The sequence below is a fragment of the Oenanthe melanoleuca genome, chromosome 19, assembly GCF_029582105.1.
Source record: "Oenanthe melanoleuca isolate GR-GAL-2019-014 chromosome 19, OMel1.0, whole genome shotgun sequence".
NCBI classification, from domain to species: domain Eukaryota; kingdom Metazoa; phylum Chordata; class Aves; order Passeriformes; family Muscicapidae; genus Oenanthe; species Oenanthe melanoleuca.
In genome coordinates, this window is record NC_079352.1 from 11,057,109 (window position 1) to 11,084,852 (window position 27,744).

A 27,744-nucleotide genomic window follows, 5' to 3' on the forward strand; every position below is an offset into this window, starting at 1 on the left:
AAGGGACTCAAGTTTTATTCAGCAGCAAGCAACAATGCACTTTACTGAGTGCCAACAACTTAGTTTTGTGATACAAGAGTGAGAGAGATAAAGGCAACGAAGTAAAAGGGGAGGGAGAAAGAGAGAAGGATGGGGAAATAGGTACCAACAGAGGGGACGTCGTCCTCGTAGTCTTCCGCCAATAGACTCGTCTTCCGTCCATACTGAGAAAGAGATGTCAGAGTCTCTTCAGAAAGTTATCCTTTTATATTCCTTTTCCAAGGTGAGAAGCCTCTGTCTAAAAGGTGGGAAGACTTATGGACTGTTGTGTGCAGAGGCCTGTTGCTCTGAGAAGCAGGTGTAGCTCTCACAGCCGGTACCCGTTCAAAGGCAGTGCACCGTGACAGTACAGCACGCACCTGCACAACAGGCCCTTGGCAAGCATCCACCTCAGCCAGGCCAGAACTCAGGTCCAGAGTGAGCGCTGGGGTCCCAGGGTCTCAATCCCTGATCTTGGATAGTCATGAGGCAGATCAGGGAAACTTCGGATCAACCTTCACACCTACTTAAAACTTACATTTATACTTCTACTACATATTTATGCAAATTAATATTTATACTTTCTTAAAACTATAGCCTAGACCTCTATTTCATGTCTGTGTGACTTAATGTACTTTAATTTCTCAAAATGTTTGTTTTTAATTTAATTATTGCATTCTGTTCTCTCTCGAAGGGAGTCGGACTGGCTCCTTTGTTACCCACTCCAACAACCAGGAATGGGCACAGGGAATGGGAATATGGGAACAGGAGAGGGAATATGGAAATAGCAATTGGAGAGAAAATATGGGATGGGGATTTAGAACATGGGACAGGGAACAGAAATGGGGATAGGGGAACAGGATTGGGAACGGGAATATGGGAAGGGGATTGGAAATACAGAAATGGAATTATGGGAATAGGACTGGGATTATGAATACAGGAAGGGGAACAGGACAATGAATATGGGACTGGGAAGGCAGCTGGGCAGACAATACGAGACATGGACAGCGAATGAAACCAGGAATGAGATCTGGACTGGGATGGGAGCAGGACAGGAGCAGGAGTAGGGTGAGACAGGATTGGGCTGGGGGCAAGGGGAGTGACAGTGGGGAGAGGAGGATCCTGGACAGGGGACAGCAGGAGCTGGGACAGGGGACATGGGGACAGTGTCAGGGCAGGGGGTCCTTTATCAGCTGCCCCAGAACTTCCGCCAGGGTCTCCCAGCACAGCCGGAGCTGCTGGGCCTGGGGGCCCAAAGCCCTGAGCAACCCCCAGGTCCCTCCTAGGAACCCTCAAGTCTCTTGAACCCAGTGTCCCCCACATCCCCTGGAAGATGCCCCCATGTCCCCAAGGACATCTTTGCTCAAATTCTTTATTTTTACTTGGATTTGGGTATTTGGGAAGAACAAAGAAAAATGCAAAGAAAATCCAGGCCAGGGGAAGCCAGGAGGATGTGGACACCCCTAGCCAGATGTCTTCCCACCACGAAGCTCTGCGCAAGAAGCAGTGCACGAAGCTCTTCCCATACTCGGGGCACTCGTAGGCTTCTCTCAGTGGAGACTCTCTTGGTGTTGGGTCAAGGTAAATCTCCTGGAGAAGCTCTTCCCACACTCAGGACACTCGTAGGGTCTCTCTCCAGTGTGGATACGCCGGTGCCTGATGAGGGTGGAGTTTCGCTTGAAGCTGTTCCCACAGTCGTGGCAGCAGAAGGGCCTCTCATCCCAGTGATCGCGGTAATGCTTCAGAAGGCTGGAGCTGCTCTCAAACCTTTTCCTGCATTTATCACACTCGTAGGGTCTCTCCCCGGTGTGGATGAGCCAGTGCCTGATGAGGTTGGAGTTTTGATTGAAGCCCTTCCCACATTCAGGGAAGCAGAAGGGCCTTTCCCCTGTGTGAATGCGATAGTGCTGGAGGAGATTGAAGCTGGTGTGAAATCTCTTCCTGCATTTATCACACTCGTGGGGCCTCTCTCCGGTGTGAGTCTTTTGGTGAACACTCAGGGTTGAGCTCTGGCTAAAGCTCTTCTTACACTCCCCACACTCGTAGGGCCGTTCCCCCGTGTGAATTCTCCGGTGTTCGATCATGACTGATCTCGTCCTGAAGCTCTTCCCACATTCTGAGCACTTGTGGGGCTTCTCCCCATGGTGAAGCTGCTCACGCAGGCCCAGCTCCGAGCTCTGGCCGCCTCCCTGGCCTGGGCTGGGTCTTTCCTGCTGGGATCCCCGGGCTGTGCGTTTGCAGCCCCTCCCGGTGCGGGATCTGTGGGGCTTTTCCTCCCCATTGGATTCCTGCGCCGTGGAGCTGCTGCCAATGGCCTCTTGCCCAAGGCTGTGCCGCGGGGATTTGTCCTCCCTGGTGTCCGTGCTCAGCTCCTTGTCTGGGGGAGGAAGGACAAGAAGAGGATGGGATTTGCCTCCATACCAGAGGGAATGGCAAGGAGATCTCCCCAGTGCATACCTGGCAGGAGGGCGTTGGCAGCGGGGCTGTGCTGCAGCCAGGGCCGTGCTGGGCTGGGAGATGGAGCAGGACACAGGGGGAAAGGGGCGCTGACTTCCTCCTCACCTGCCTGGGGCTCCTGGGCCATCTTTCTCTTCGTCACGGCCTCCTCCTCCTCCTTGGTGCCAAGGTTTGGGAAATCTTGATTTGGGGGGGAAAACAAGGGCTGAGCACGTTGTGTTTGATGGTCCCGCTGCCCAAGGGCAGCTGGAGAAGTCGGTGCCCCTTTAAGCCTCGGGGGGCCCGGAGCCCGCTCATCACCAACCTCCCGCACCCTTCCAGGCTGCCAGGGGTCCCCCGGCTCCAGGATTTCCCTGAAACACTAATCTTAGAAAATTAAGATTTTAGTTACCATACTGAAAATAATTAAAAGTTAGAAGTTACAAGGGAGTAGTTATCTGAAATTTAAATAATTTATTGTCTGTCATGTTTGCTCAGATGTGCATTCAGTGGATAAAGATGAAACTAGTGAGCAGACCCAAAGGAACATAAACAACGCAACCAGAAACACATTCTTTGAAAAATTAAGACTATCCCCAGAAATAATTTGTATTGTCATTGATAGAAAAAGTCAAGAGTTTAGGGTGAGGAAGACGTGCCTTACTTCCTCCTTTTAAGACCCCTCCCAACAAAAATGACCCCAAACTTAAGAAGTCAATCATGCATGCGTAATAGGTATTCAAGCTAATTATCATAGGAAGCGGGGGATGGGAGGGGCTGTTATTATGAATATGTATTTGTTTGAATCCTTTATCAAAAATACACTCTGTGATCACCTGTGATTTTGCAGTGCATATTAGATGATTACCTCACGCTGCTGCCCAGCGCTGAATAAACATACACTTTCTAACTTTAAATTGTTAGAGAGTCTTTTGTCCGTCACAGTTGAGTATCTGTGTTAGACCAATACTCATATTTTGGTAAATTAGTTGGTGACTCTGGTGGGACCCTGCTCTCTCTGGCCGATGGGCCATCAAGGTTCGGGACCCCTCTGGGGTGCCCACCTGGGATCTTCCTAGGAAAAGGGCTCCTCTTCCTCACTGGCATCCCGGGGAGCAGAATTAGAAGGACTGAAGATATGGACTAAAAGGTACGTTTAAAACGTATAGATAGGTACCTGTAAGAGAGGCAAACTGGAAAGACGCTGCAAGACGTCGAGCGCACAGTAAAAAAGACTAAAGTGGATTTGTTTGTAAGTTTCAGTGGAATTTGGTTTTGGTTTGTGTTCCAGGTGGGGCTGGTAACAGCAGCAGGAACTCTTGCCCTGTAGTGGGGAAGTAGCGGCGGGCTTGTAGCAGCTGCCGGGGGCAGAGCTTGCGTGGCAGGGGGTCGGCGGAGGTCAGGCAGCGGCAATAACAGCGTTGCCAGCATTGGCTGTGGTACAGGAGCAGTGGTGGCTCCACTTTTATTTGTGCTTTAAAGGCGGCGTGGTGGTAATTTTCAGCTTGGGTCACCAAGCTTGTGGGCGTCGGTGTGTGGTGACTCCTTTTGTGGGCCTGACCACAGTTTGTGTGTGCCAAATGTGTATGTGTGTGTTTGAGCGTGCAGCTTGTTTTTGTGAGCTTTGTGTGTGTGAATTGTGGGTCAGTGGCGCGCCATATGTGTTTTGGTTCGTGTGCTTTTGGGAGTGTGTTGGCCAAACTTTTGCATTTGTAAGTTGTGAAAAATTTTGAGGTTTACACCTGAGTAGTGGAAGGGATATTTACGCCCAGGAAGGCAGAGGAATTTGGAACGCTAACATTATGCTTGAGTTGTGTAAGCTAGGCTGTGTATGTGTTTTAACTGTGTGTAAGCAGAAGAATTGTGGATTTGTGAAAAAAATATAGTTGTTTGTGAAGCTTTAAAACTGTTAGTGTGAAAGGTGGTATTTTGACTAAGTGCTGTTAGTTTCTAAGTGCAGCGACGTGAGCCCAGAGCTGATTTCTTCTCACACCACAGAGAAATTTTGTTTTGGCCAAAGTTTGATAGATTCTTGGCACACATAGTTTTGTGAATTTTAACCCTAGGTATAATGAGAGAGGTTTGAAACCTATGATTAGTAACTAAAGGGGGAGAGAATAAATTTGTTGTTCTGTGAGTGAACTGTTTGGTTGTAATACGTGTGTCCCTTACAGTTATTTTAAGTGATTTGGTTTATTTGTTTTCACTGTTGAAGTTTTATAAGTGAACTGTTTAAGAGTGTTTGGTTGTGATATGTGTGTCCTTTTGAGTTATTTTAAGTGATTTGGTTCACTGGTTTTCACTGTTAACGCTTTATTTTTGTTGGTTGCTTTTATCCCTTCCCTTTTTCTTTGCTAATAAAATTATATGCCAAGGAATAGAAGGTTCAGGGAGGGGGATCCCAGGACAAAAGAACTTCCCTGTCCAAGAGAGGGCTGTGACTGTAGCCCGAGTTGTGTTTCATTGTGTAGTTTGTCGAGAACTGTGGGTCAGACAAGTGTATAAGTGGAAAATCTTTGCACCAAGTTACTGCCAGGTGAATTTCCAGAGCTGGGATAAGGTTAAAAGGCATTGAGAGAAAAAGAATTTTCAGTATGGGAGCAAGTGAAAGCACAGAGATTTCTAAAGGTAGTCCTTTGGGATGTGTTTTGGCATATTGGAAAGAGCTGGTGGATCATAAGGATACAGAAACTAAAAGAGAGCTTATTAAGTTGTGCACACAGTGGTGGCCACTTTATAAACTTGAGGAGGGGGCGAAGTGGCCCCCATCAGGGACGTTGGACTACAACACTTTGGTACAGCTGATGCTTTTCCTTAGGCGTGAGCAGAAGTGGCATGAAGTTACTTATGCTGACATGTTTTTCAGTGTTAGGAATCACCCTGAGTGGCAAAGGGCTTGTGGAATTAGACCACCCTCTGACCCTTCAGTGTTGGCTCTTGAAAAAGATAATAAAGCTAATAAGAAAATACCGAGGAAGTGTTGCAGCATGTGCTCAATAAATGAAAGGTGTACACATCCTGACAAGGTATATTGTATGGAGACTCAGGAAGAGGAGACAGAGGAATTGCTCAGACCATCCCCTAAAAGACAAGGAAGGGGGAGGGTGGTAGGGGAAGTAGATTTAGAATTGCCATCAACTTCAGGTTTTACCCCTGCTTCAACCTCACTTGAGAGAACAGTAATTAATATGGGAGTCCCCTCCCAATTCCCAATCCACAGGAGCCAACCCAATAGTATCCACCCTATTTTTTGTTATGCTAATTTATGTTTATACTATTAAACAAAATTCCTTTCAAACTCCTTCTGAATTTCTAGACCAATTGCGAGAGGCAATGCGTCGGCACACCACCCTGAATCCTGAATCTGATGAGAAAATACAACAATTGGTAAATTTGTTTTTAGGGCAATCTACAGGTGACATCAGGAGAAAGCTCCAGAAGATGCGGGGCCCAGCAAGTCGGAATTTAGAGACTTTGCTACATGAGGCATGGAGAGTTTTCAGCAATCGGGAAGGGGGTGTAAACCAGGGACAAAGAAACTAGTAGCAATAATACAGGAAAATGTAAAAGGGAAACGTGAGTATGGTCCCCCAAAACAAGGACCACCCTGACTGGAAAAAAACCAATGTGCATTTTGCAAGAAATTTGGACACTGGAAAAAGCGGTGTCCAGAACTAAGAAGGGGTGACGAACAGAGAAAAGGTGACTGAAAAGGGGAGGGGTGGTGGCTCACGTAAAGGAGGACTGAAGGGGGCCAGAGGGCCCTACCCTAGAGGACCCTCTGGTTATAATCAAACTAGGGAACAATAAAAAAGAGGTGAAATTTTTAGTAGACGCAGGGGCAACAGATTCGGTGTTAAACAAGGCCCTGATATCTATAACAAATGATTATGATGTAGTAAAGGGAGCAACTGGACAATCTGAAAAAGCATATTTTTGCAAATCATTAAAGAATAAATTGGGAAAACAGTGGGGAATTAATCGATTTTTGTACATGCCTAAAGCTCCATCTGCACTTTTGGGAAGGGATCTGCTAGAGAGCTGGAAGCAAAAATACTATTTAAAAATGGGGACATTTGTTTGGAGGTAATAGATCAACAATATGTGAAATTGTTAAGCTTAATGCTAATAACCAAAAAAAACTGAAGTTGAAAATGAAGAAGTAATTATTAAGAAAATAAAGGATCAGGTATTCCCTGGAGTGTGGGCCTCTAATATACCAGGGAGAGCAAAGAATGCTCTACCAGTACAAATCCGGGTTAAGGAAGGAGAACAATCAGGGTCAAACAATATCCCTTATAAAGGAAGACAGAGAAGGAATTAGCCCAATCATAGAAAACTTTTTGCAAATACGACTATTAAAAGAGTGTCAATCTGATTTTAATACTCCTATTTTGCCCCTGAAAAAGCCTGATGGATCATACAGGTTAGTACAAGATTTAAGAGCTGTTAATAAGATAACTGAAGATTCATACCCAGTGGTTGCTAACCCCTACACCTTGTTAACGCTTTTAAAACCTGAACTAGCCTGGTTTATTGTTTTAGATTTGAAGGATGCTTTCTTTTGCCTCCCTCTCCATGAAGCCTGCCACAAAATTTTTGCATCTGAATGGGAGAATCCCAAAACTGGATGTAAAACTCAGCTCACATGGTGTGTACTACCCCAGGGGTTCAAGAACTCCCCTATTATATTTGGAGAACAGCTGGCAAAGGATTTGGAGTCTTGGGAACCCCCACCAGAAGAAGGACAGCTGCTTCAGTACGTGGATGACCTCTTAATAGCCACCCGGACCCAAGAGGCATGTGTGGATTGGACGGTAAGCCTCCTAAACTTTTGGGGCCTGCAGGGGTATCTGGTATCCCGAAAGAAAGCCCAGATGGTGAAACAAACAGTGATTTACCTGGGCTATGAAGTAAGTGCTGGACAAAGAACCTTGGGGCAAGACTGTAAGGAAGCAATATGCCAAACCCCAAAACTACAGACAGTAAAAGAACTGAGAACCTTTCTGGGCATGACGGGGTGGTGCAGACTGTGGATTTATAACTATGGATTGTTCGTTAAACCCCTGTATGCCTTAATCACAGAAGGGAGCAGGGATCTTCAGTGGACAACAGAAGCAACACGAGCCTTTGAACAACTGAAGGCTCATATGTCAGCTCCAGCCATGGGACTTCCAGATGTGAGTAAACCATTCTTTCTGTTTCCTCACGAAAAACAAGGGATATCTCTGGGAGTACTAGCACAAGATCTGGGGCCGTACCGGAGAGCAGTTGCCTATCTCTCCAAACAGCTGGACACGACAGCCAAGGGGTGACCAGGGTGCCTCAGAGCTGTTGCAGCAGTAGCAGTGTATATTCAAGAGGCATGCAAATTCCCCCTAGGCCAGAAGATGACCGTGCTAGTATCCCACACAGTGTCTGCAGTCCTGGAGGCGAAAGGGGGACATTGGCTTTCCTCACAAAGAATTCTTAAGTACCAGACCATACTGGTAGAGCAAGATGATGTTGAAATTGTGGTAACTAACATTGTGAACCCAGCTTCTTCTGGGAGAACCAGTGACCCACGACTGTCTGGAGACCATTGAAGCCACCTACTCCAGTCGCCCGGATCTGAAGGACACCCCTCTCGAGGACACTGAGAGCTGGTTCACTGATGGGAGCAGCTATATTATCAGTGGAAAAAGATATGCTGGGTATGCAGTTACCACAAGCAGAGAGGTAACAGAGTCTGGACCATTGCCAACAAATACCTCTGCACAAAAAGCTGAAATAATTGCCTTAAACCGGGCCTTAGAGCTCGCAAAAGGAAAAGAAATCAACATTTATACAGACTCAAGGTATGCATTTAGAGTGGTTCATGCACACGGAGCTATTTGGAAAGAAAGAGGACTGCTGAACTCACAAGGAAAAAATATTAAACACGCACAAGAAATACTAAAACTATTCGATGCAGTTCAGTTACCTGAAAAGGTAACTATTATGCACATCAAAGCACACCAAAAAGTGAGCTCAGAATTGGAAGAAGGAAATATGCTGGCAGACAGAGGGGCAAAAAACCCAGTCAAAGGTGAAGTACCCTATGAAATAGTTGGGGCGGCATTAATTCCAGATGGAAGGATTTCTATTAAAGATAAGCCAGTATATATAACAGAAAAATAAGAAACTTATTAAGAAAGAAGTAGCTTACAATCAGGAGGGGTGGGCTGTAACCAAAGAAAGAATAATTGTGGTACCTTCCTACTTGTTGTGGTCATTAGTGCTAAAGGAACATGAGAAAACACATTGGGGAAGAGACGCCTTATGCAATCATTTAAAGGACAGAATTTTAGCTAGAAAATTACAAGGCACAGTAACACAAGTAACTCATCAGTGTGGTCTTTGCCTCTGAATTAATCTTAAAAACATTCCAAAGCCTAAAGTTGGACAAATTGGGAAAGGTTGTGGACCTGGGCAGCAATGGCAAATTGATTTTTAAGGAACTGCCCAGGAAAGGGGGGTATCATTACCTGTTAGTGTTAACAGATACCTTTTCAGGGTGGCCAGAAGCCTTCCCTACCTGGACAGCTAAGGCATGAGAGGGAACCAAGGCATTGTTGCAAGAGATAATACCACATTTTGGAGTCCCAGCCACCATATCCTCAGATAGAGGGTTACACTTTATTACAAAATTGTACAGCAAATTAGCCACCACCTGGGGATAAATTGGGAATTGCAAACCCCTATCAGCTTCAATCCAGTGGCCAAGTGGAAAAGATGAACCATTTGATCAAACAACAAATTGTAAGATTAGGGCAGGAAGCAAATTTGCCCTGGCCCCAGGTTCTTCCATTGGCATTAGTGCAAATTTGGACAAAGCCAAGAACAAAAGAGAACTTAAACCCTTTTGAAATATTGTATGGGAGATCATATGTGGTTCAGGAAGTGACAACACCCATTCAAGTAGGGGAAGAAGTCCTACACAGATATATGGTAGCCCTAAATAAAAAACTTAGAGAAATTAAAAAATACGTGGCTTGGGCCCAAAGCAGAGAATTAGATGGGCTAGTACACGATGTACAACCTGGGGATTATGTATATGCTAAGTCTTTTGCAGAGGAGACTTTGGAACCACAGTGGGAAGAACCATTCCTGGTGCTCCTCACCATTTTGACTGCAGTCAAGATCAAAGAACAGAAGGCTTAGATCCATCGCTCCTGAGTGAAGAAGACCCCCAAAGAAATTTGGAAGGTCACACCATGCAACACAGAGCTGAAGCTGAAATTCACCTGGAATGGTGAGTAATGGACTTGTCGTTGTCATGGACACAATACAAAAGTTTGTGACTTTTGTGATCATTGCCACTACTAATAGCAGTCAAAGCAACACCACACCAATACAATGTAAGCAGGATTTATCAATGCCAAGGGAAAGCTTACTATCCCTACTCTCATAGGGCTTTGAGTAAAATGCTGAGTCACAAATACAAGTATGTGAGCCTCGTTTCATGAGCTCACCATCCACATATGGAATCCATCCAAACTGGTTCTGGATGCTGTGACAAATGCTTAATCACACGTCCCAAATTCAGACTCAGAACTTGTCGGGGGTTGGGGTTTGTTTCCTTACTTTTTCACTTCTTTTGGGAGAATTTTTCCCATTATCATGCTAAGGAAGCCCGATGGGCACTCCCAGCTCCTGATTGCTCAAGACAAAGGGATGGGGTGGGGGCTGTCTCTCTTACTCTCCCATGCCAGCAGGGTTTGAGGGAGTCCAGGGGACTGCTTATTTCCAGGCCACGCCATCTGAACACCGGGAAGTGAGGTTCTCTTTGGTTGGACACTGCCCGGCCATCTGCTCTCCTCCAGCCTCCTACCTCTGAAAACACAGCTGACCATCAGGACCCACACGGTGAGCGGGGAGCCTTTCCTCCACCCTCCCACCTGGGACACAGCTTGGCTGCTGCCCCCTCCCCCACCCCGCTCCCATCTGCTGCCTCTGCAGCTGCGTGGGCCCTGCCCTACCTTTCACCACCGGGACCAGATGCAGGCAGAGTGTGTCTGAGGTTGAAAAAGGACTGGAACTGAGTTATTTGTTCTCTTTTGTTGTTAATTTTCATAGCTGCTGTTGTTTCTGTTTGTACCGTTAGATATATTAGTAAAGAGCTGTTATTCCTACCCCCTTACCTCTGCCTGAGAGTCCCTGATTCAAAAATTATAATAATGGGGAGGGAGAGGGCTTACATTCTCCATTTCAGAGAGGAGCTTCTGCCTTTATTGGCAGATACCTGTCCTTCAAACCAGGACAGGGGTGCTGAAAAGCAACAGGCTTAATTTGTTTTCCCCTCGATAATGGTAAGGTAAATGTTACCTTTTGGGTTCCTGTTGACCCAAAACCTCCATCCCCCCTTTGCATGTTCCCTGGATTAGGAATTTTAGCTTCAAAAGGAATCAACTGTGGGAATCTAGTGCCTTCTGGAATGTGAACAGGAGGTGTTAGAGTCTGTACCATTAATTCCAGTATTGCCAGTATAATCTGCATCCATTAGTCCAGGCAAAACAAAAATCACTTTCTTTGAAGTGGATGATCTCGCTATCAGCAGAGCACTGAGTCCATAACCTAAAGGTCTATTTGCTGTTGATGGAACAACTTGCACATCAGTGTTCTGCAGGGTTACTTCTACTGCGGTTGCCAAGTTTACTCTGATGCTCCCTGCTGTTGATGACTTGAGGACGGTTGCAAGGGAACACTTGTGTTTTCACGCGATTCCGCCCTGCGCTCGACTTTTCCTTTCCCAGTGGGGTTTCCTCCTTCTTAAGCCGATACATTCGCTGGCTCTGTGCCCGTACTTGTCACATCTGAGGCAACTCCTGGGAATCCAGTAGGTGGCACTGATGCTTTACTTTTCTTTACGATCTTGAGTTGGCACTGCGCCTGAACGTGACCTAGGCGGCCACACTTGAAGCATCTTTGGCCAGCACTACCCTTTTTCTGTCGGACCAACGGTTTTAAGGCAATTGCAATCACCTCTGCCAGGTAAATAGCCTTTTCTTCAGAAGTCCCGACTGGAAGAGGTGTCTATCATGTCTACTAAGATGGCTGTTAGCAGCAAGGTCTGCAAAATTCTTTTACAAGCAGGACTAGCATTTTCTGCAGCCAATTGCATTCCCAATGCACCCTTAACTTCTGGGGACATCCTTGGAACTCCATCAAGGGCATTTCTGAGATGATCTAAGAAATTCATAAAAGGTTCTTTGGGGTTTTGTATAATAGATGTATAGGATGGTGTCGGAAGCCCCGTATTTGGAACAACGTGAAATGTCTCCCACGCTAACTTTTGTGACTGCTGCAAAGTAGCTGTATGCAAACGCGCCTGAGCCTGTGGGTCCGTGAAAGCCCCTTTTCCCAGCATCATATCTGGGATGGCAAACTGTCGGGGATCCCTCTGAGGGGGTCCAAGATTTTCAGTCACGGCAGTTTCCACCTGTTTTTCCCATTCCACCTGCCACAGCAACCACTGGGTGGGTTTTAGAAAAGTTTCTGCCAGCTTTTTGCAATCAAACGGAACCGTCAAGCCACTAGTAATGATGTGATCTGTCCCACTGACAGTGACTCTCACAGATGTGTCCAGGAAAATTAGGATGAAAAGAAGGCTGTGTCTTCCAACAATTGCAGAGACTCCTTAGGAAATGGCCCATGGCCTCTCCATTTGTTCAAGAATAAAATTACGTTTACAGGACTCCTCTGTCTTCTTTGTGCACAGAAACCTCCAGTAAGGTGAATTTTTCCACACACCTTGGGGCTCGGCCAGAATTCCTTCACCCATCTGGGGCGGGGGCAGTGAGTGGAGCTGAAGGTGCCTCACCCCTCGGGTGATCGGCTCCCTTGGGGGGTGGTGGAACCAGGCATGCATTGGGCACCCGAGAGTGACCAGGAGACAGATGAGTGACAGATCAGGGGGGCTGTGAAGAGTTGGCAGCCAGAGATCACTGAAAATCTCATCAGTGAGTATACTGGGATCTTCGGGGACTAAAAATGGCAGGGCACCCATGGAGGAGAGGAAGGGAAAGCCAGGAAGGGCTCCTGGCAAAAGGAATGATGATCCCAAAATATTTCTGAAGGGTCCCTTGGGAGCACGTTGAGGGAGTTTGCACATTCTCCCAGAGGTAATCGAGGGCAAGGACACCCAGGGGAGAAATCAGGGAAGTCCAGAAGGGATTTAGACAACAGGGGATGGATGCTGTTGGTGTGCTGGGAAGGGATTGGGTGAAGGAGAGTGTGCAGGAATATGGTTCAGGCAAGAAGCAGCAGGAAGAATCTATGTGGTAAAAAAAAGGATGTTGGAAAAGAGGAGGAAGAGAAAAATACTGAGGATGGGATATTTTCAGCAGGCTCTTATCCTCAGAAGTTGCCAGCTGCTCCACACCCTTTGTATCCCTGGTTCCCCGGACAGGCAGACAAGGAGGTCAGGATTTCAGGAGTTTCTTTGTGCTGGGGAGCAGTAGGAGGGGGCGCAGAGGGGCGGCACCAGGAGCACGGGCTGGGGGCCTGTGGGAAGCTGCGGGGCCGGGCCAGGGCTGTGGGGCAGCTAGGGCTCAGCGCTGGGCACTGCCTGAGCCCAGCACCCCCCGGGCAAGGCCGGCAGTGGCCCCCGGCCCCCAGGAGGATGCAGGACGCCCCGACCGCTGCCTGGCCCTGCCTGCCGGGGGGGCCACATTTGGACACTGCAGCAGGACAGGGAGCGGCTCTGGGACATGGGCTGGGGAGGGCAGGGGAGCACAAGAACCAGTAGGAAGGAACAGCTGGGAAATGTGGATTGGACATGGAAGGATCGAGATTAGCTTTTAAGCAATTTGTTTGGGTCACTGCAGAAACAAAGGATTTTGCAGGAAGCTCAGCAGCTGTCAGAGGATGAGCACCCCCAGGTACTGAGGGGGGCTGCAGGTGGGGCAGAAGAAGCCCCTGGAGCAGTTGGTCAGAAAGGAACAGCAGGTGAATGCAAGAAGAGACAAGGAAAAGGCCAAGGAGAAGACAAAGGCCATGGCAAGTTTCTGCAGCCCCTGAGGGATGAACCCCAGGGCCCAAAGGGGCCCCAGCACCCAGGTGGTCTCAGATCCCTACACCATCTTGAACCAGGTTCCCTCCTCACACTGACACCATTTAGTACTTGATGTCAAAAATGCTTCCTGGGGATGTCCACTCACAGAGGATGGCAAACTGTATTTTACCTTTGAGTGGGAACAAAAGGAAAACGGTTAAAGACATAGACGGTAGTTCTGCAGGGCTGCATGGAAGCACCAGCTTTATTGGGAAAAGCCTTGCAGAAAATATTACAAGAATTTACCCCACCATAGGGATTGGGTTAATGCAGGATGTCGATGACTTTCTCCAATAAGGATGACAAGAAGTGGTAGAAGAAGCCTCTGTGAAATAGCTGAATGTTCAGGCTAAAAGGCATCTTTGAGTACTTGAAAAAAAAAAAAAAAAAAAGCAAATGGTAGAGAAAATGTTTAAATATTTGGGTCATATTTTGACTAAATTTTGTGGTGTCTTGACCAAGAGAGGGAACAGGGAATCTCAGAAGTAACATTACTCAGCACTAAAATGGAGCTGGGATAATTCTGAGGATTAATAGGGAAGTGCTTGACCTGAATTGCAGATTCTCTGTTCCAGAGAGAACATTGTATGACTTTTTAAATCCAGATAGCCTCAATGTTGTGGTATGGACACAAGAAATAGCAAAACATCAGAAAACGAAATAAAACCAAAATTATTGGTGCCCCAGCCATGGTTCTTCCAGACTCAGAACGGAATGAGAATTACAGCAAGCGCAGGATACTGCCCGCATGGTCAGCTCAACCTGTGGAGCTGTGTGTGCTTGGAAGAGCCTGGCACTGAAATGCCCTGAACAGGAAGGCTCAAGTATCTTCTGGTGACAGCAGGGTAGATAATAGGGTGGCAAAAGCAATTCTGACCTCTTCAGGTGGATCACTTATGATATTTCTAAAATAAATAATTGCAAGGTGAGAGACTGCGGAAGGAACAGACTCAGATGGGGAACTCACTTTACAGCAAAGATCCTTCAGGGGGTTATGGCTGCTTTAGCAATACAATGGGACCAACACAAGCCCTGGCACCACCAGAGCTTAGGTCAAGTAGAAAGAATGAATGGGGAAATTAAAAAACTCCTTTGGAAACTGGTGATAAAACCAAGATGCCACTGCTACGGCTTTTGCCATTGGCTTTGGCAAGAAGAGCCAGACCCAGGGCAGATATTCAATTATCTCCCTTGGAATTGCCGTTTGGAATTCCTTACCCTGGTCATTCTTCACCTAGTGGGGGGGTGCAGATAAGGGATGTATATTTCAAACTGTCTGTGGCCACAATCCTGTCTCCTGTGAAATCTCTCCCACACAAAGCCAGGCTGGCACAGAGCCTGCCTTGGCACTTTGCTGTTCCCAACATCCAACCAGGACATCGGGTCCTGCCTAAGGACTGCAGAGAAGCACCACGTGCCGTGGCCCATCCCAAGTGTCCCTGAGCACAGAAACAGCCCCAGCACAGCTCAGCACGGGGGGACCCCTCACCCTGGGCTCAGGGGCTCTCAAGCCCCGCCAGATTTGCACTTCCCGGCTGCAGCACCAGTATGGGAGGCTCCACTGAGCCTGCACTGAAGGCAACGCAGCAGCAGCCAGGGCTCCACATCAGGACAAGCCCCTGGGCCTGCCTACACATCCTCTGCTCAAATCCTCTGCCTGGGCACCCTCCTTTGGCATCTCCAGCCACTGGGCCCAATCCTTGCTGCCACTGCTGCAGCTTCGCTGCTTTCTGTGCCTGCACTGCCACAGCTGCTGGGGAACACAACGGCACAATTCCTCTCTGGCTTTCAACTACACTCAAACACTGGGCTGGGGGTGATTAGAAAACCACAAAGAAACTGGGCTGGTGCTGAAAAATATACCTAGTTTAAATTTTTAAAAATTTTCTTTCCCTATTCAGTCTTTGTTTGCCTTTGACTTGGGGAAAGGAATTTTAAAGGGTTTTTTTAAGGGACGTTACACCACTCAACAGAGATGAGTTTAACATCTCAATAGACTGGGAGTTGCCCAAAAGACACCCACAAATATAACAACCATCAACAGAATATCATCAACCATCAGCAAACATGAAGAAACACCCACAGCAGATAGTGCCCTGGCCTAGCTGGCAACATCTGGTCTAGATTAGGATAAGAAGGTAATGCAGGAGTTCCGACCTAATTAACGTCAGAGGAAGAGAAATCCAGGTCCAAATAGCAAGAACTACACAACTTGAAAGTTATGGATAATAAACCAATGTATTTCAATGGACTCAGACTGTATGAAGTTTAGAAAGAGACTAGTAAAACTCACATGCCTTGGAATCATTTTCTCTGCATACCTGGGCTATGTGAGGATGAAATGATTTTTGTTGCACATCTTTGCAAGAATCAAGTAATGCCTTGACTCTCTAATGCTAAAGATATCAAGTTAAAAGCAGATTGTGCAGGGGGGGGGTGGGGGAGGCACATGTGAGTCATGCAATGGCTGCTCTGCAAGAGAAGCATCGGTTTCAGGCTGTGAGTGAATGTGAGTGAATGGATAAATGTATACGTACTGTTAATTTAAAGTTTGACTTAATTTTCTGAGATGGTAAATTGTATTGTTAGAAAAGTTCCCTGTGCTGTGGGGAGGGTACGTAATGTTTAAATTACCAAAGAAACTAGTGAAAAGAAGACAAAGGCCAGGGATAAACGAATTGGCAGATACTCCCCGGGAGGCTTAAATTTGCCAGCCCTTAATAGTATTCGTAAATTCAGAGAAAAATAAGTAATCCAGAGAACGGGGAGTATGCCACGTGTCGGGAAGGAAACACAGAACTCCTAAGGTTTTAAAATATCAGAACACCCAGACAGAACAAGAAAAGAAAAAAAAAAAAAGAACCCAGAAAGGGCTGAGACCCTCTAAAAATATTGCTTACCCCGTTAGCATCACGTTTCCCCAGCCCCGGAGTTTCCCCAGCCGCAGAACCAAACCTCTGGCGGCTCCTCCACAGCCTCAATCCCGGCTGCCGCGGCTTTTTCGCCGGTTGCTCTGGCCGTGGCCCTGCTGCCCGGGTCGCCCGGGCTGCGCTGGCCTCCCCACCCGTGCTGGCACGGCCCAGGCCGGTTCCCCTGCCCGATCCCCAATCACTACCCGGCGCCATGGGCCGCGTGTGCCCATCCGTGCACTCATCTAACAAAAAGCTCTTTGGCGGTTCCGGCGCCGGGCTCCACCCCCAACACTTCTACTTTGGAGGATCAAATCACCATCTCCAAACATTCCTGTTTTAGAGATGAGGAGAGGAAGTGAAGGCTTAACACAGTCGAGATACCAAGAGCAAGCTAAGGATGCCTGTTACTGCTGTGAAAAAAAAAAAGTGTTAAGATTTATAGTAAATAAAAGGATAAAAAGAACTTGTATTACAAAAAGATGTAAGGTGTATAATAACAATGGCAAAAAAGAAAAAGAATTTAAAGTTCCTATCATTAAAAGTGTAACAATTAAGAATGAAACAAAAGAAATGTCTTGCTGGTTCCTAAAATAAGTAATAATGTATTGGGTTTTATTCATAGTAGTAGACCATCTGACTTACTAAGTGAAAAATGTGGAGTGTGTTCAAGCTAAGAAAAAGAAAAATAATGTAGTGCTTATTGCCACTGTAGACAAGGTAATAAAAAGTATAAATGCTAGATGTAAAAAATTATGTGTGCAAACAGTTAAAAAACTGGGATCAAACTTCTAAAAAAGAAATAATTATTTACAGTCTGTCAGTTCTAAGAAATACACCATAATTTTGAGTAATGATCAAATGTGTGTGTGTATAGTTGTGCTTCTCAAATGCTGAAATCCTAACTGTCCAGCCAGCACCTGGAGTGTGCTGCACTTAGTGAATCATAAAAATCACAAGATAACAGAATGTGCTGAGTTGGAAGGGACACATTAAAGTTAAGTGCAACTTGTGTCTCTGTACAGGACACTCCAACGTTCCCACCACATGCTGAAGGAATTGTGCAAACTTCTTAAACTCTGTCAGGCTTGGTGCTGTGACCATTTCCCTAAGAAGCCTGCTCAGTGTCCAACTACCCTCTGGGTAGAAAATGTTTTCCTGATATCCAACCTAACCTCTTCTGAGGTTTTAACCTCTTTCAGCTTCATGACTAAAACAGTCCTGGCTTTTTTGTAAGGTTTACAATAATTTGCTAAGTCTTCTGTGAGTGCAACGCCACAGATAAAAGTAAATAAATGTGCTGTGACGTGTGTTCTAATGACACCCTTCCTGAGCAGGGAGATAAGACCAAATAACCCGCTGTGGTTCCTTCCAACCTGACACATTCTGTAATTCTCTGATTCCTTTAAATGTTTTAATGTTTACAGGGGAGTGTGTGTAGAGCACAGTAGCATCCAGTGCTCTGTAAGCACATCAAACTGATGTGGCTTATCCTGAAAACCAAATTAATGCAATAAATAAGACAATGCTGAAGCAAAAGTCAGCAGCAGCTGCCCCAAGTGAGGCTGCATAGAATAAACCATTATAAGAAGAATTTAAGTAACAGCAGTTAAAATTAAGAAGGGTCTCTGAAATGTCTTACCCCTAGCAGTGTGCAAGAAAATAAGAAATAGGAGATGCTGCATTAGCACGACACATCTCCTACATATAAACTGTGATGGCTAATTTAAAAGAAAGTCACTTCAGCAGCTTTTGTACGGTAGTTAAAATTCGTAACAATTACTGCTGCTAAATTCTCATTTTTAGTGTTGTTTTATGTATATTTATTTACTATTTCAAATGTCTTTAGACTCAGTGCTTGGGCAGCCTGCCTGTTATGTGTACAAACAAAAACACTAGCAGCTGACTTTAAGCTTTTGCATCTGATGAAAAATACTTCCATATAAAACAAGAAGATCAGGACTGTTTCAGTCAGAAAGCTCTCATATTCTGGCCTTAACCTGTGACTTATACAATAATTTTGCTTTGTAAATGGGTATTTCTAGTGCCTGTCAAATGGAAAACACCTAAGAAAAAGTAAAAAATCTACAGCTGAGAAGTGTCAAAGATAATTTACCTGAAAATTAGCAAAAAGTGTATGTATTTGGTACTGAGTCGTGGTGGTGTCATTCCAATAGCGGGTAACTCCCATTTGCATTATGTGTCCAATGTAAAAGAAATGAATATAAGGAAACTGTTAAGGTACTTAATACCCTACCAGCACAAAGAAAAAAAAAAAAGAAAAAAAAATCAAAACTGATTATCACAACTGGTGCGAGTTATTTCAGAAAAGAACAAGAAAAAAAAAAGAGTAAGCCAAAGCAGAGGTACCAGCAAAAGCGTGCCAGAAAGGGTTGCATATGCTGTACTGTTACTGCTGTACCTCGTACTGGAATGTTAAAGCTAAAGGCTGAGACAAAACTAACAAACTATACCAAAAGAGGAGGACAAAGTGGGCTGCCCCAGGATATACTCCCTGTTGCCAAGACGATTAAACAAACCTCGGCTACTGGTAGCAACCCCGTAGACCCTGAGGGACGCAGAGGGATGAAAATAGTCATGGGAGTCATCCTATCACTAATTATGATAAAAAGAAACAGTGCTGATGCTTCTTCCAAGTGTTACCAGACAGTTGGGTATGGCAGAGCATAGTATCCACCCCTGCCTTCCACATACACATCAATTCGGCCTGCTATAATAAGCACAACCTAGAAACTGTGGGAGTCCAGAGTATTCCTCTGGCTTCCCTGGAAGGTTTAAGACCCCCCTGGCGGGGTCCTCAAAGACCCTGGAATGAGACCCAGGTGTCTCAGGGGCTGGATTTAGCTCCTTGGAACAATTTACCAACATTGAGAGAAGAAATGCAAGCCGCAAAAATAGAGTGTAAATTAGACTGTTAGAATGTAGAATTAGCAGATTTCTAGAATGTTTGTGATAAGGGACACATGGCCAAGATGGAGAATTGGGGGTGTGGATACCTCTTCCTCCTTCTTCTCTGTGTCATCCATGCTGGGTGACATGCTGGCACTTTTAGATTGGATGAGGACAGAGCTTGACCATGTAACAAGATTGTATTGTATTGGGGGTCATTTGTAAATACCTAGTATGTAATTTAGACTATAAAAGATAAGTCCTGCCTCTGCCAGGCAGATTCTGCCCTGGACGTCTAGCGAGCAGACTGCTGTTCGCTGGACAAAGCATTCCTGAGATAAGGAACAATAAACAACCATGAAAAACTCTAAGAACATCCTCCTGCAGTTTCTCATCGGCGGGCATCGGAAAGAGCTGGGTTCCAGACCACCTGCATGTCCTCCAGAGGTGATCTCAGGTCTAAGGAGACACCTCGGGATGTGACAGAAACCTGCACTATCATGGGAAAAAGCTACTGGGTAGCCACCAATTTGGGAAAAGGAGGGTGGGCTCCATCGGCATACCGAAGTTGCCCAGCAGGAGAAGCACACCTCTACTTCACAAAAGAAGGTATGTGAGGATATTCAGATCAGGGAGGAGTGCAAGATCACTACAAGAATTGATAAAGAATATAACTAAAGCGTTCAAGGGAAAAAGAACAAACTGTGAGGGAAGTTTTAACATTTACGAGAAATTGAAACACAACTCAGCAAACGGGACTTACCCACCTCAGGAAAGAATTTATTTGTGGAATTAATGAACTAAATAACTGCTGAATTACTCACTGAAATTACTACTGAACTGACTTAAATCACTGCTAGATCTGTGGAGAAATGCAGATGACTGAACAATGCCCACGGAGGGGGGAGGGATTAAACCCAGAGCAGTTATTGAAGTGGAATCAAATGGAAATAGCGAGGGGAGTCAATTGACCTGAAGGGTGGGTTCTAAATCGTGAGGTAATAGGAGAAGCATGTATAACACTTCAGGGAACTAACTTTACCCAATATGTGGGGCACACCCCCTGTAAGACTATCCTGATTACAAATACAAGCAATCAGTCTTGGTGGCCCGAAGCTCCAAAAGGATATTGGGGAAAGTCTCGTAAGGGTAATTGTATAAAGAACAATTTTACAGGACTATGCTGGTATAATAAGAATAGAGCCAACCCATAGGAAGAAGTAAAAAGTGTAAGAATCTATTGGCAACAACCTGAATCAGTTAAACTAAGCTGGAAAGCCCCAGACAAAATATTTTGGATCTGTGGGAAAATAGCTTATAATACCCTAGCAGAAAGATGGAGAGGGACATGTACTCTAGGGATTATCCAGCCTGCGTTTTTCACATTACCAAAAGAAAAAGTTAACAGAGTGTTAGGAGTTCCCTCGTATAAAACTTTGTATCAAAACAAAAGGAGCCCTGCCATAGGAGGAACACAAATCTCAAAGGATAATGAATAGCCCCCACAACGAATTATCCAGTACTATGGACCAGATCTGGGTTCAAGATGGGAGCTGGGGCTAACGCACTCCAATTTATCTGCTAAACAGAATTATCAGACTACAAGCTGTAACAGAAATTACTTCCAATCAAACAGCCCAAGCAATGGAATTGATAGCTAAACAATTTACTCAAACTAGAACAGCAGTATATCAAAATTGACTAGCCCAGGAGTATCTATTAGCTTAAGAAGGAGTGTGTGGGAATTTCAACAATTCTGAATTCTGCTTAGAAATTAATGATAATGGTGAATAATTACTAAAACTGCAGAAGAAATAAAACAAATAACCCATGTACCTGTACAAACCTGGAACTCTATGCTTCATGATAATTGGTGAAGAGCTTGGTGGAATAAGGCTTTATGTTAACATATGTATTAGAATTCCTGTTCATCCCTTGTCTTGTTCCACGGTCCATTTGACTAATCCAATCAGTGGTTCAAGGAATGCAAGTTGCTACAATACCAATGGATCCTGAGTTGATAACAAAACTAATGGCAGTAAATGAATTAAATCTAGGACAAAAAGTACTGAAAAAATTTGAAGCTCGAACATTAATCAATGGGATAAAAAAAAAAAGAAGTGGGGAAATTGTGATAATTGGCAAATGACTGGTATTAATCATAAAAGTATTGAGGTTTGTATAAACCAGAATACTAAGGCCTAAAGTGAAGCATAGACACTAGACAGAAGAAAAAATATGACTAAATCATTCTGTTTTAAATCCCCGTTACCAATATTATATTTTCTAAATAAGTTGTATCTACTAACAGTTTGCAAAACCAGACTTTCTGATAGTCCAATAGATATTGCAAGTTCAGACTTCCTGCCTTTGTTTAATCAATGCTGCCTATCTACAAAGACAAGACTTCCCGATTTTTGCCTGTTTTTATCAACCAAGACTAGAGACTGACTATTGTCCAGATGTTTATTCGACCATCACTGCTTACCTGGCAAAAGTATGACATCAAAAAACCCAAAAATTATTGATTACAATTAGAGACCAAACTATAAGAAGAGGCTGCAAATCAAAGTTCAGTGGAGTGTGAAGTGGGCAGTGACCTCTCATGTTCCCCACTGCTGCTTGCTCCGTCTCTACAATATAAAGCAATCAAAATGTTGCTGAATATCAGGACTTTTTGTTTCTCATTTATAACATCTGCTAACACTATTGTCGTGCTCTGATTCGTCAGATGAAAAATTAAATTAATTTCCCAAAGTCAAGTGTTCTGCCCGTGATCAGTTATTAATCTGTCCCTACCCTGACCCACACCCTCAAACCTTTCCTTATGTGTTCTGTTCCCTACCCAGGGTGAGGAGGGAAGTGACTGAGAGATTTTGACCTCTCATAGGCATCCTTTGCTCCGGCCCGGGCTCCTGCCGGGGCTCCAGGTGGGTCCCGGCTCCATCCCGGACTCACCCCCAGCTTCCACCACCCCCAGCTTCCACCACCCTCAGCTCCTGCTCACCCCGAGCTCCCGGCGGTTCAAGGCAGCAGCGGTTCCTTGGCCCGATGCCCGGGCCGGGCCCAGCGCGGGAGCCACTCCTCAGGCGGGGTTTCCGAGAAATGGCGGAGCTCGGGGAAAGGGAGAGGAGATCGATCCGCGTGCAAAGCCCGCCCCTCACTGCGATTGGCTGATTCTGATCACTCCTCGGTTTCGCGCGCTGATTGGGCAGAGCAGAGACAGCCCGGCCTCGGTGCCGCCCCCATGGCGATCATGCCGCAGCAAAGGCGCCATTACCGAGCCCCAGCGCGGTCCCGGGAGTGGCAGCGACGGGAGCACGGTGAGTCACTGCTCTGTCAGCGGCTCCTGCCGAGGCCCCAGCGGGAAGGAGACCGCGGGCAGCCGCTCCCGCAGCGTCCTCAGCCCAGGGGGAACACGGGCCGGGCACGGCACAACGAACCCGCCAGAGCCCTCTGCCGCCCCCTCCGCCCGCAGCGAGCCCCGAGCCCCCCCGGCAGAACCGAGCGCGGCTCCCACCTGCTCCGGGGCCGCCTCCAAGCTCTGCCACCACCTCACCAGGCTCCGACCGCTGCCGCCACTCCCGGGCCCTCACAGAAGCTCCGAAAATGGCGCCTTTGGCCCCGGGACCTGGCTTGTCCTCGCCCTGCCCAATCAGCGCGCGAGAACGAGGAGTGACAGCAGAATCAGCCGATCGCAGTGAGGGGCGGGCTCTGCACCTGGCACGGTCGCTCCTCCCTTTCCCCGAGCTCCGCCATTTCTCAGAAACCTCGCCCGAGGAGTGGCTCCCGCGCTGGACCCGGCCTGGACATCGGGCCAAGGAACCGCTGCTGCCTTGAACCGCCGGGAGCTCGGGGTGAGCAGGAGCTGAGGGTGGTGGAAGCTGGGGGTGGTGGAAGCTGGGGGTGAGTCCGGGATGGAGCCGGGACCCACCTGGAGCCCCGGCAGGAGCCCGAGGCGGGCAAGTGATGTTTGAGAGAGGTCCCGGAGCTGTGCGGGAAAATTCACGTCGCCCAAAGGAGACAGAGGAGTCCTGTAAAAGTGACTTTATTCATGAACAAAGGGAGAGTCTATGGGCATTTGCCATGCGGTCTCTAAAACGCAGCCTCCTTTTTATCCTCATTTTTCCGGCCGCATCTCCCTCTCCCTTTCCCCACTGGCTGAGACACTTGGAAGGTTCAGACTTCCCGATTCGCCTGTAGCATGTCCCCCTTAATATTCACCCCTCCTTTTGTGCAACATCCGATATTACCGGCTCTGTAAGTGTTTCTCGAAGTTCAGGAATTGAGCAGGATCTTGGCTGAGCAGCAGTCTTGTCAATTAGTAACATTTTCTGAAAGTGAAGATTTCTTCCAATGCTTCCTCATGTGCAAGTTCCTGGCCCCATCTCCAAGCAGATTCACTCATTGAATCTGGTTTTTTTTCTTCCTGGTTCATCTTTGGTTTTGGGATTATTTTCAGTGCCCTCACTCTCTGTCCTTTTGTAGCCGTTTCTGGATCAGGAGGCCTGGCTGCCACCTGCATCCCCTTGCTCAGGTGCTGAATGAGCTACACTCAGCAAGGTGTCCTGCATGGGAAAAAGATGAGAGTTGCTACAGCACATCAGAGGAGGAGCAGATTTCATTATCACATGGTCTGCCAGGGAACGACGAAAACGTGTCCCATTCCCACCCTTTCTACATTTGGACGGGAATATGAGTCCCTTTCTTATTTCCGTTGTTATCTGTTTCACTGCTTTTCAGTTATCATGTGTTTTCGAACAGCAATTTCAATCAATTAATCTTCCACAAAGGTCGCTTTCTTCTTTCGTGTGGTTCTTGGTTCCATCGGTAGGAAGGTCAGGAGCTGGATCTGTCTGTTTGGTTATTATTTAGTGGACAGTTTGTAATCTAATTCTGTAATTGAAATGGTAAATGGATACTTTGCCTCAGCTGGGTTAGTTTGCATTTCTAAAGTTCCTCTCCTAGCTGCATGGAGCTGATGCTCTTCCAGAGTAGCCAGTGGATGATTCACATGTTCTCCCCCACAGAACCTGCTTTTTACTTGATGTCCTTAGCATTAGAGAGTCAAGGCGCTACTTGATTCTTCCCGGGATGTGACAGAAATTGTAACATCCACAGGTCGACGGGATGTGCAGAGAAAATCACTCCCTGATATGTGAGTTTTACTAGCTTTTTTCCTATATTTATAGAGTTTGAACCCATAGGAATCCATTCTTTAGTGTTCTATTCTTCAAAGTTGTGTAGTTCTTACTATTTGGTTTGCTGTTGCACCCTAACTTCTCCCCTCTGATGTTAGTTAGGTCTGTACTCCTGGATTTCCTACTCAGCCGTTTCCAGACCAGTTTCTCCAACTGTTTCTTGGGGCTCTGTCTGGTGTGGTTATTCTTTGATGTTACCTGATGATCGTTGGTGTTTTTTTGATGGTCATTATCTTTGTGGGTATCTTTCGGGCCATTCCCAGTCTGTTGAGATGTTAAACTCATCTCTATTAAATGGTGTAACATCCCTTAAAAGAACCCTTTAAAATTCCTTTCCCAGAGGCAAAGGCAAACCAAGCTTGAGTAGAGAAATAAGATTTTTAAGAAATTTAAACTTGGTATATTTAGAGCCAGATTGGAATTGTGCCGTTTTGTTCCCCAGCAGCTGTGGGAGTGCAGGCACAGAAAGCAGCGAAGCTGCAGCAGTGGCAGCAAGGATTGGGCCCAGTGGCTGGAGATGCCAAAGGAGGGTGCCCAGGCAGAGGATTTGAGCAGAGGATGTCTGGGTAGGCACAGAGGCTTGTCCCGATGTGGAGCCCTGGCTGCTGCTGCGTTGCCTTCAGTGCAGGCTCAGTGGGGCCTCCCATACTGGTGCTGCAGCCAGGAAGTGCAAATCTGCAGGGCTTGAGAGCCCCTGAGCCCAGGGTGAGGGGTCCCCCCGTGCTGAGCTGTGCTGGGGCTGTTTCTGTGCTCAGGGACACTTGGGATGGGCCACGGCACGTGGTGCTTCTCTGCAGTCCTTAGGCAGGACCCGATGTCCTGGTTGGATGTTGGGAACAGCAAAGTGCCAAGGCAGGCTCTGTGCCAGCCTGGCTTCGTGTGGGAGAGATTTCACAGGACACAGGGGTGTAGCCACAGACTGCTTGAAATATACATCCTTTACCTCCACCCCCCCACTAGGTGAAGAATGACCAGGGTAAGGAATTCCAAACAGCAATTCCAAGGGAGATAATTGAATATCTGCCCTGGGTCTGGCTCTTCTTCTTGCCAAAGCCAATGGCAAAAGCCGTAGCAGTGGCATCTTGGTTTTATCACCAGTTTCCAAAGGAGTTTTTTAATTTCCCCATTCATTCTTTCTACTTGACCTAAGCTCTGGTGGTCCCATTGTATTCCTAAAGCAGCCATAACCCCCTGAAGGATCTTTGCTGTACAGTGAGTTCCCCATCTGAGTCTGTTCCTTCCGCAGTCTCTCACCTTACAATTATTTATTTTAGAAATATCATAAGTGATCCACCTGAAGAGGTCAGAATTGCTTTTGCCACCCTATTATCTACCCTGCTGTCACCAGAAGATACTTGAGCCTTCCTGTTCAGGGCATTTCAGTGCCAGGCTCTTCCAAGCACACACAGCTCCGCAGGTTGAGCTGACCATGCGGGCAGTAACCTGCACTTCCTCTAATTCCCTTTCCTTAATCACAGCGTGTCTTGGAACTTTTTTCCCTTCTCCTGCCCTTGTACACACTTCCATGAACACATTTTGTTCCTCAGGCCAGGGAATGTCTCATCAATCTTACCTGTCCTGTCTCTGAAGCTCTGTCACTTGAATGCAGCCATAGGTTTGTTCCCAGCCCCTGTGCAGGGTGTTCAAACAGGAGGCTGAGTTAAACCCTTCTCCTGTCCTCAGTTCCATATCCTCCTGTGCCATTGAACAAGTTTCATTCTGTAATCACCGAGCACTGCTCATCCATGTGGAGACTGTTTTGTTTATCAAAGTTTTAACTTGGTGCCGGACTTGAACAGCAGGAGATCCTCCTGCCTTCAGTTTTTGGGCCTCAGGTCCCATTAAATCTGTGGCTGCACAATTCTGCAGAGAGTGAGGCTCCTGGCCACTGGGTTAAACATTTTAGCACTAGAATTCCTTTGGCATGGCCCTGTGTAAGATCCACATAAAATTCAAATTTGTGAGTCTGGACGAGCCATGGCTGAGGCATCAATTACTTTGTTTTTTCTTTTTCTCAAGTTTTGTTCTTTTTTTCGTGTCCATTCCACAGCATTGAGGCTATCTGGATTTAAAAAGTCATACAATGCTCTGGCTCTAACAGAGAATCCTCAGTCCAGGTCCTGCAATTCCCTGTTAATCATCAGCTCCATTTTAGTAATGGGTATCATTTCTTCTGTAATTCCCCCGTCCCCCTCTGGGTCAAGACCCCACAGAATCCAGAGAAAATATGTCCTAAATATTTAAACTTTTTCTTCAGCATTTGTGCTTTTTTGTGTTTTTTCAAATTCTCAAAGATGCTGTTTTGCCTGTACTTTCGGCCATTTCACAGAGGCTTCTTCTACCAGTTCTTCTTGTCCTCCTGATTGGAGCAAGTCATCCCCATCCTGCATGAACCAATCCCTGGGGTGGGGCAAATTCTTGTGATATTTTCTGCAGGTCTTGCCCCAATAAGGCTGATGCTTCCATGCATCCCTGCAGAAGGACCGTCCATGTTCTTACCATTTTCTCTTCTAGCTCTTGTTCCCACTCAAAGGCAAAATACAGTTTACCATCCTGGTGAGTGGGCATCCCCAGAAAGCATCTTTGACATCAAGTACTGGATGGTGGCAGTGTGAGGAGGGAACCTGGTTCAAGATGGTAAGGATCTGAGTCCCCCTTTGTGCTGGGGCCCCCTTAATATTCACCCCAGTTTTGTATAGCTTACGATATCCATGGCTCTATTAAGTCTTTGTTCTTCTGTAAGTTCTTGAATTTAGCAGGGCCTTGGCTTAGCAGCCGTCTGAGTGGTCAGTTAATAATATTTACTGAACCTGATGGCTTGTTCTTTCACTTCCTTATGTGCCTGGCCCTATCTCCAAGGAGATTCTCAGCATCTCAGTAAAGCATTCTCAGTAAAGACACTTTCCTGTTCTTCCTTTCAAGGAGATCCAGGCAGAGCCGCAGCTCTCAGCGTCCCTCACCTGGACCCCACCTGCGTGATCCCTGAGCCCCAGCGCCCCCCGCGAGGGGAATTTGGGGAGGTGGGAGGGGGGCAGCGTCAAGGCCGGGCCCCCCGTGCTGTCGTGGCGGGAGTGGCCGAGAGCCCAGCGCTGCCCCAGCCCGAGCTGCCCCAGCTCCATCCCTGCCCCTGTGCTGGGATGCTGTGGGTTTGGGGGGAAGAGGGAGCCGGCAGTGGGTGCTGGGCCTGGGGGCAGCA

General features: G+C 46.6%; 1 protein-coding gene across 1 annotated transcript; it reads right to left on the reverse strand.

The window, feature by feature from the left end:
• LOC130261109 (zinc finger protein 436-like) lies at window positions 1–27,261 on the reverse strand. Its single transcript, XM_056507022.1, has 4 exons — window positions 27,253–27,261; window positions 22,868–22,994; window positions 2,476–2,655; window positions 1–2,395 (listed from the first exon to the last, which is right to left on the reverse strand). The coding sequence occupies exons 1-4, from the start codon at window positions 27,259–27,261 to the stop codon at window positions 1,569–1,571; spliced, it is 1,143 nt and encodes a 380-aa protein (XP_056362997.1). The 3' UTR covers window positions 1–1,568.
• Between the last annotated feature and the right edge of the window lie 483 nt (window positions 27,262–27,744).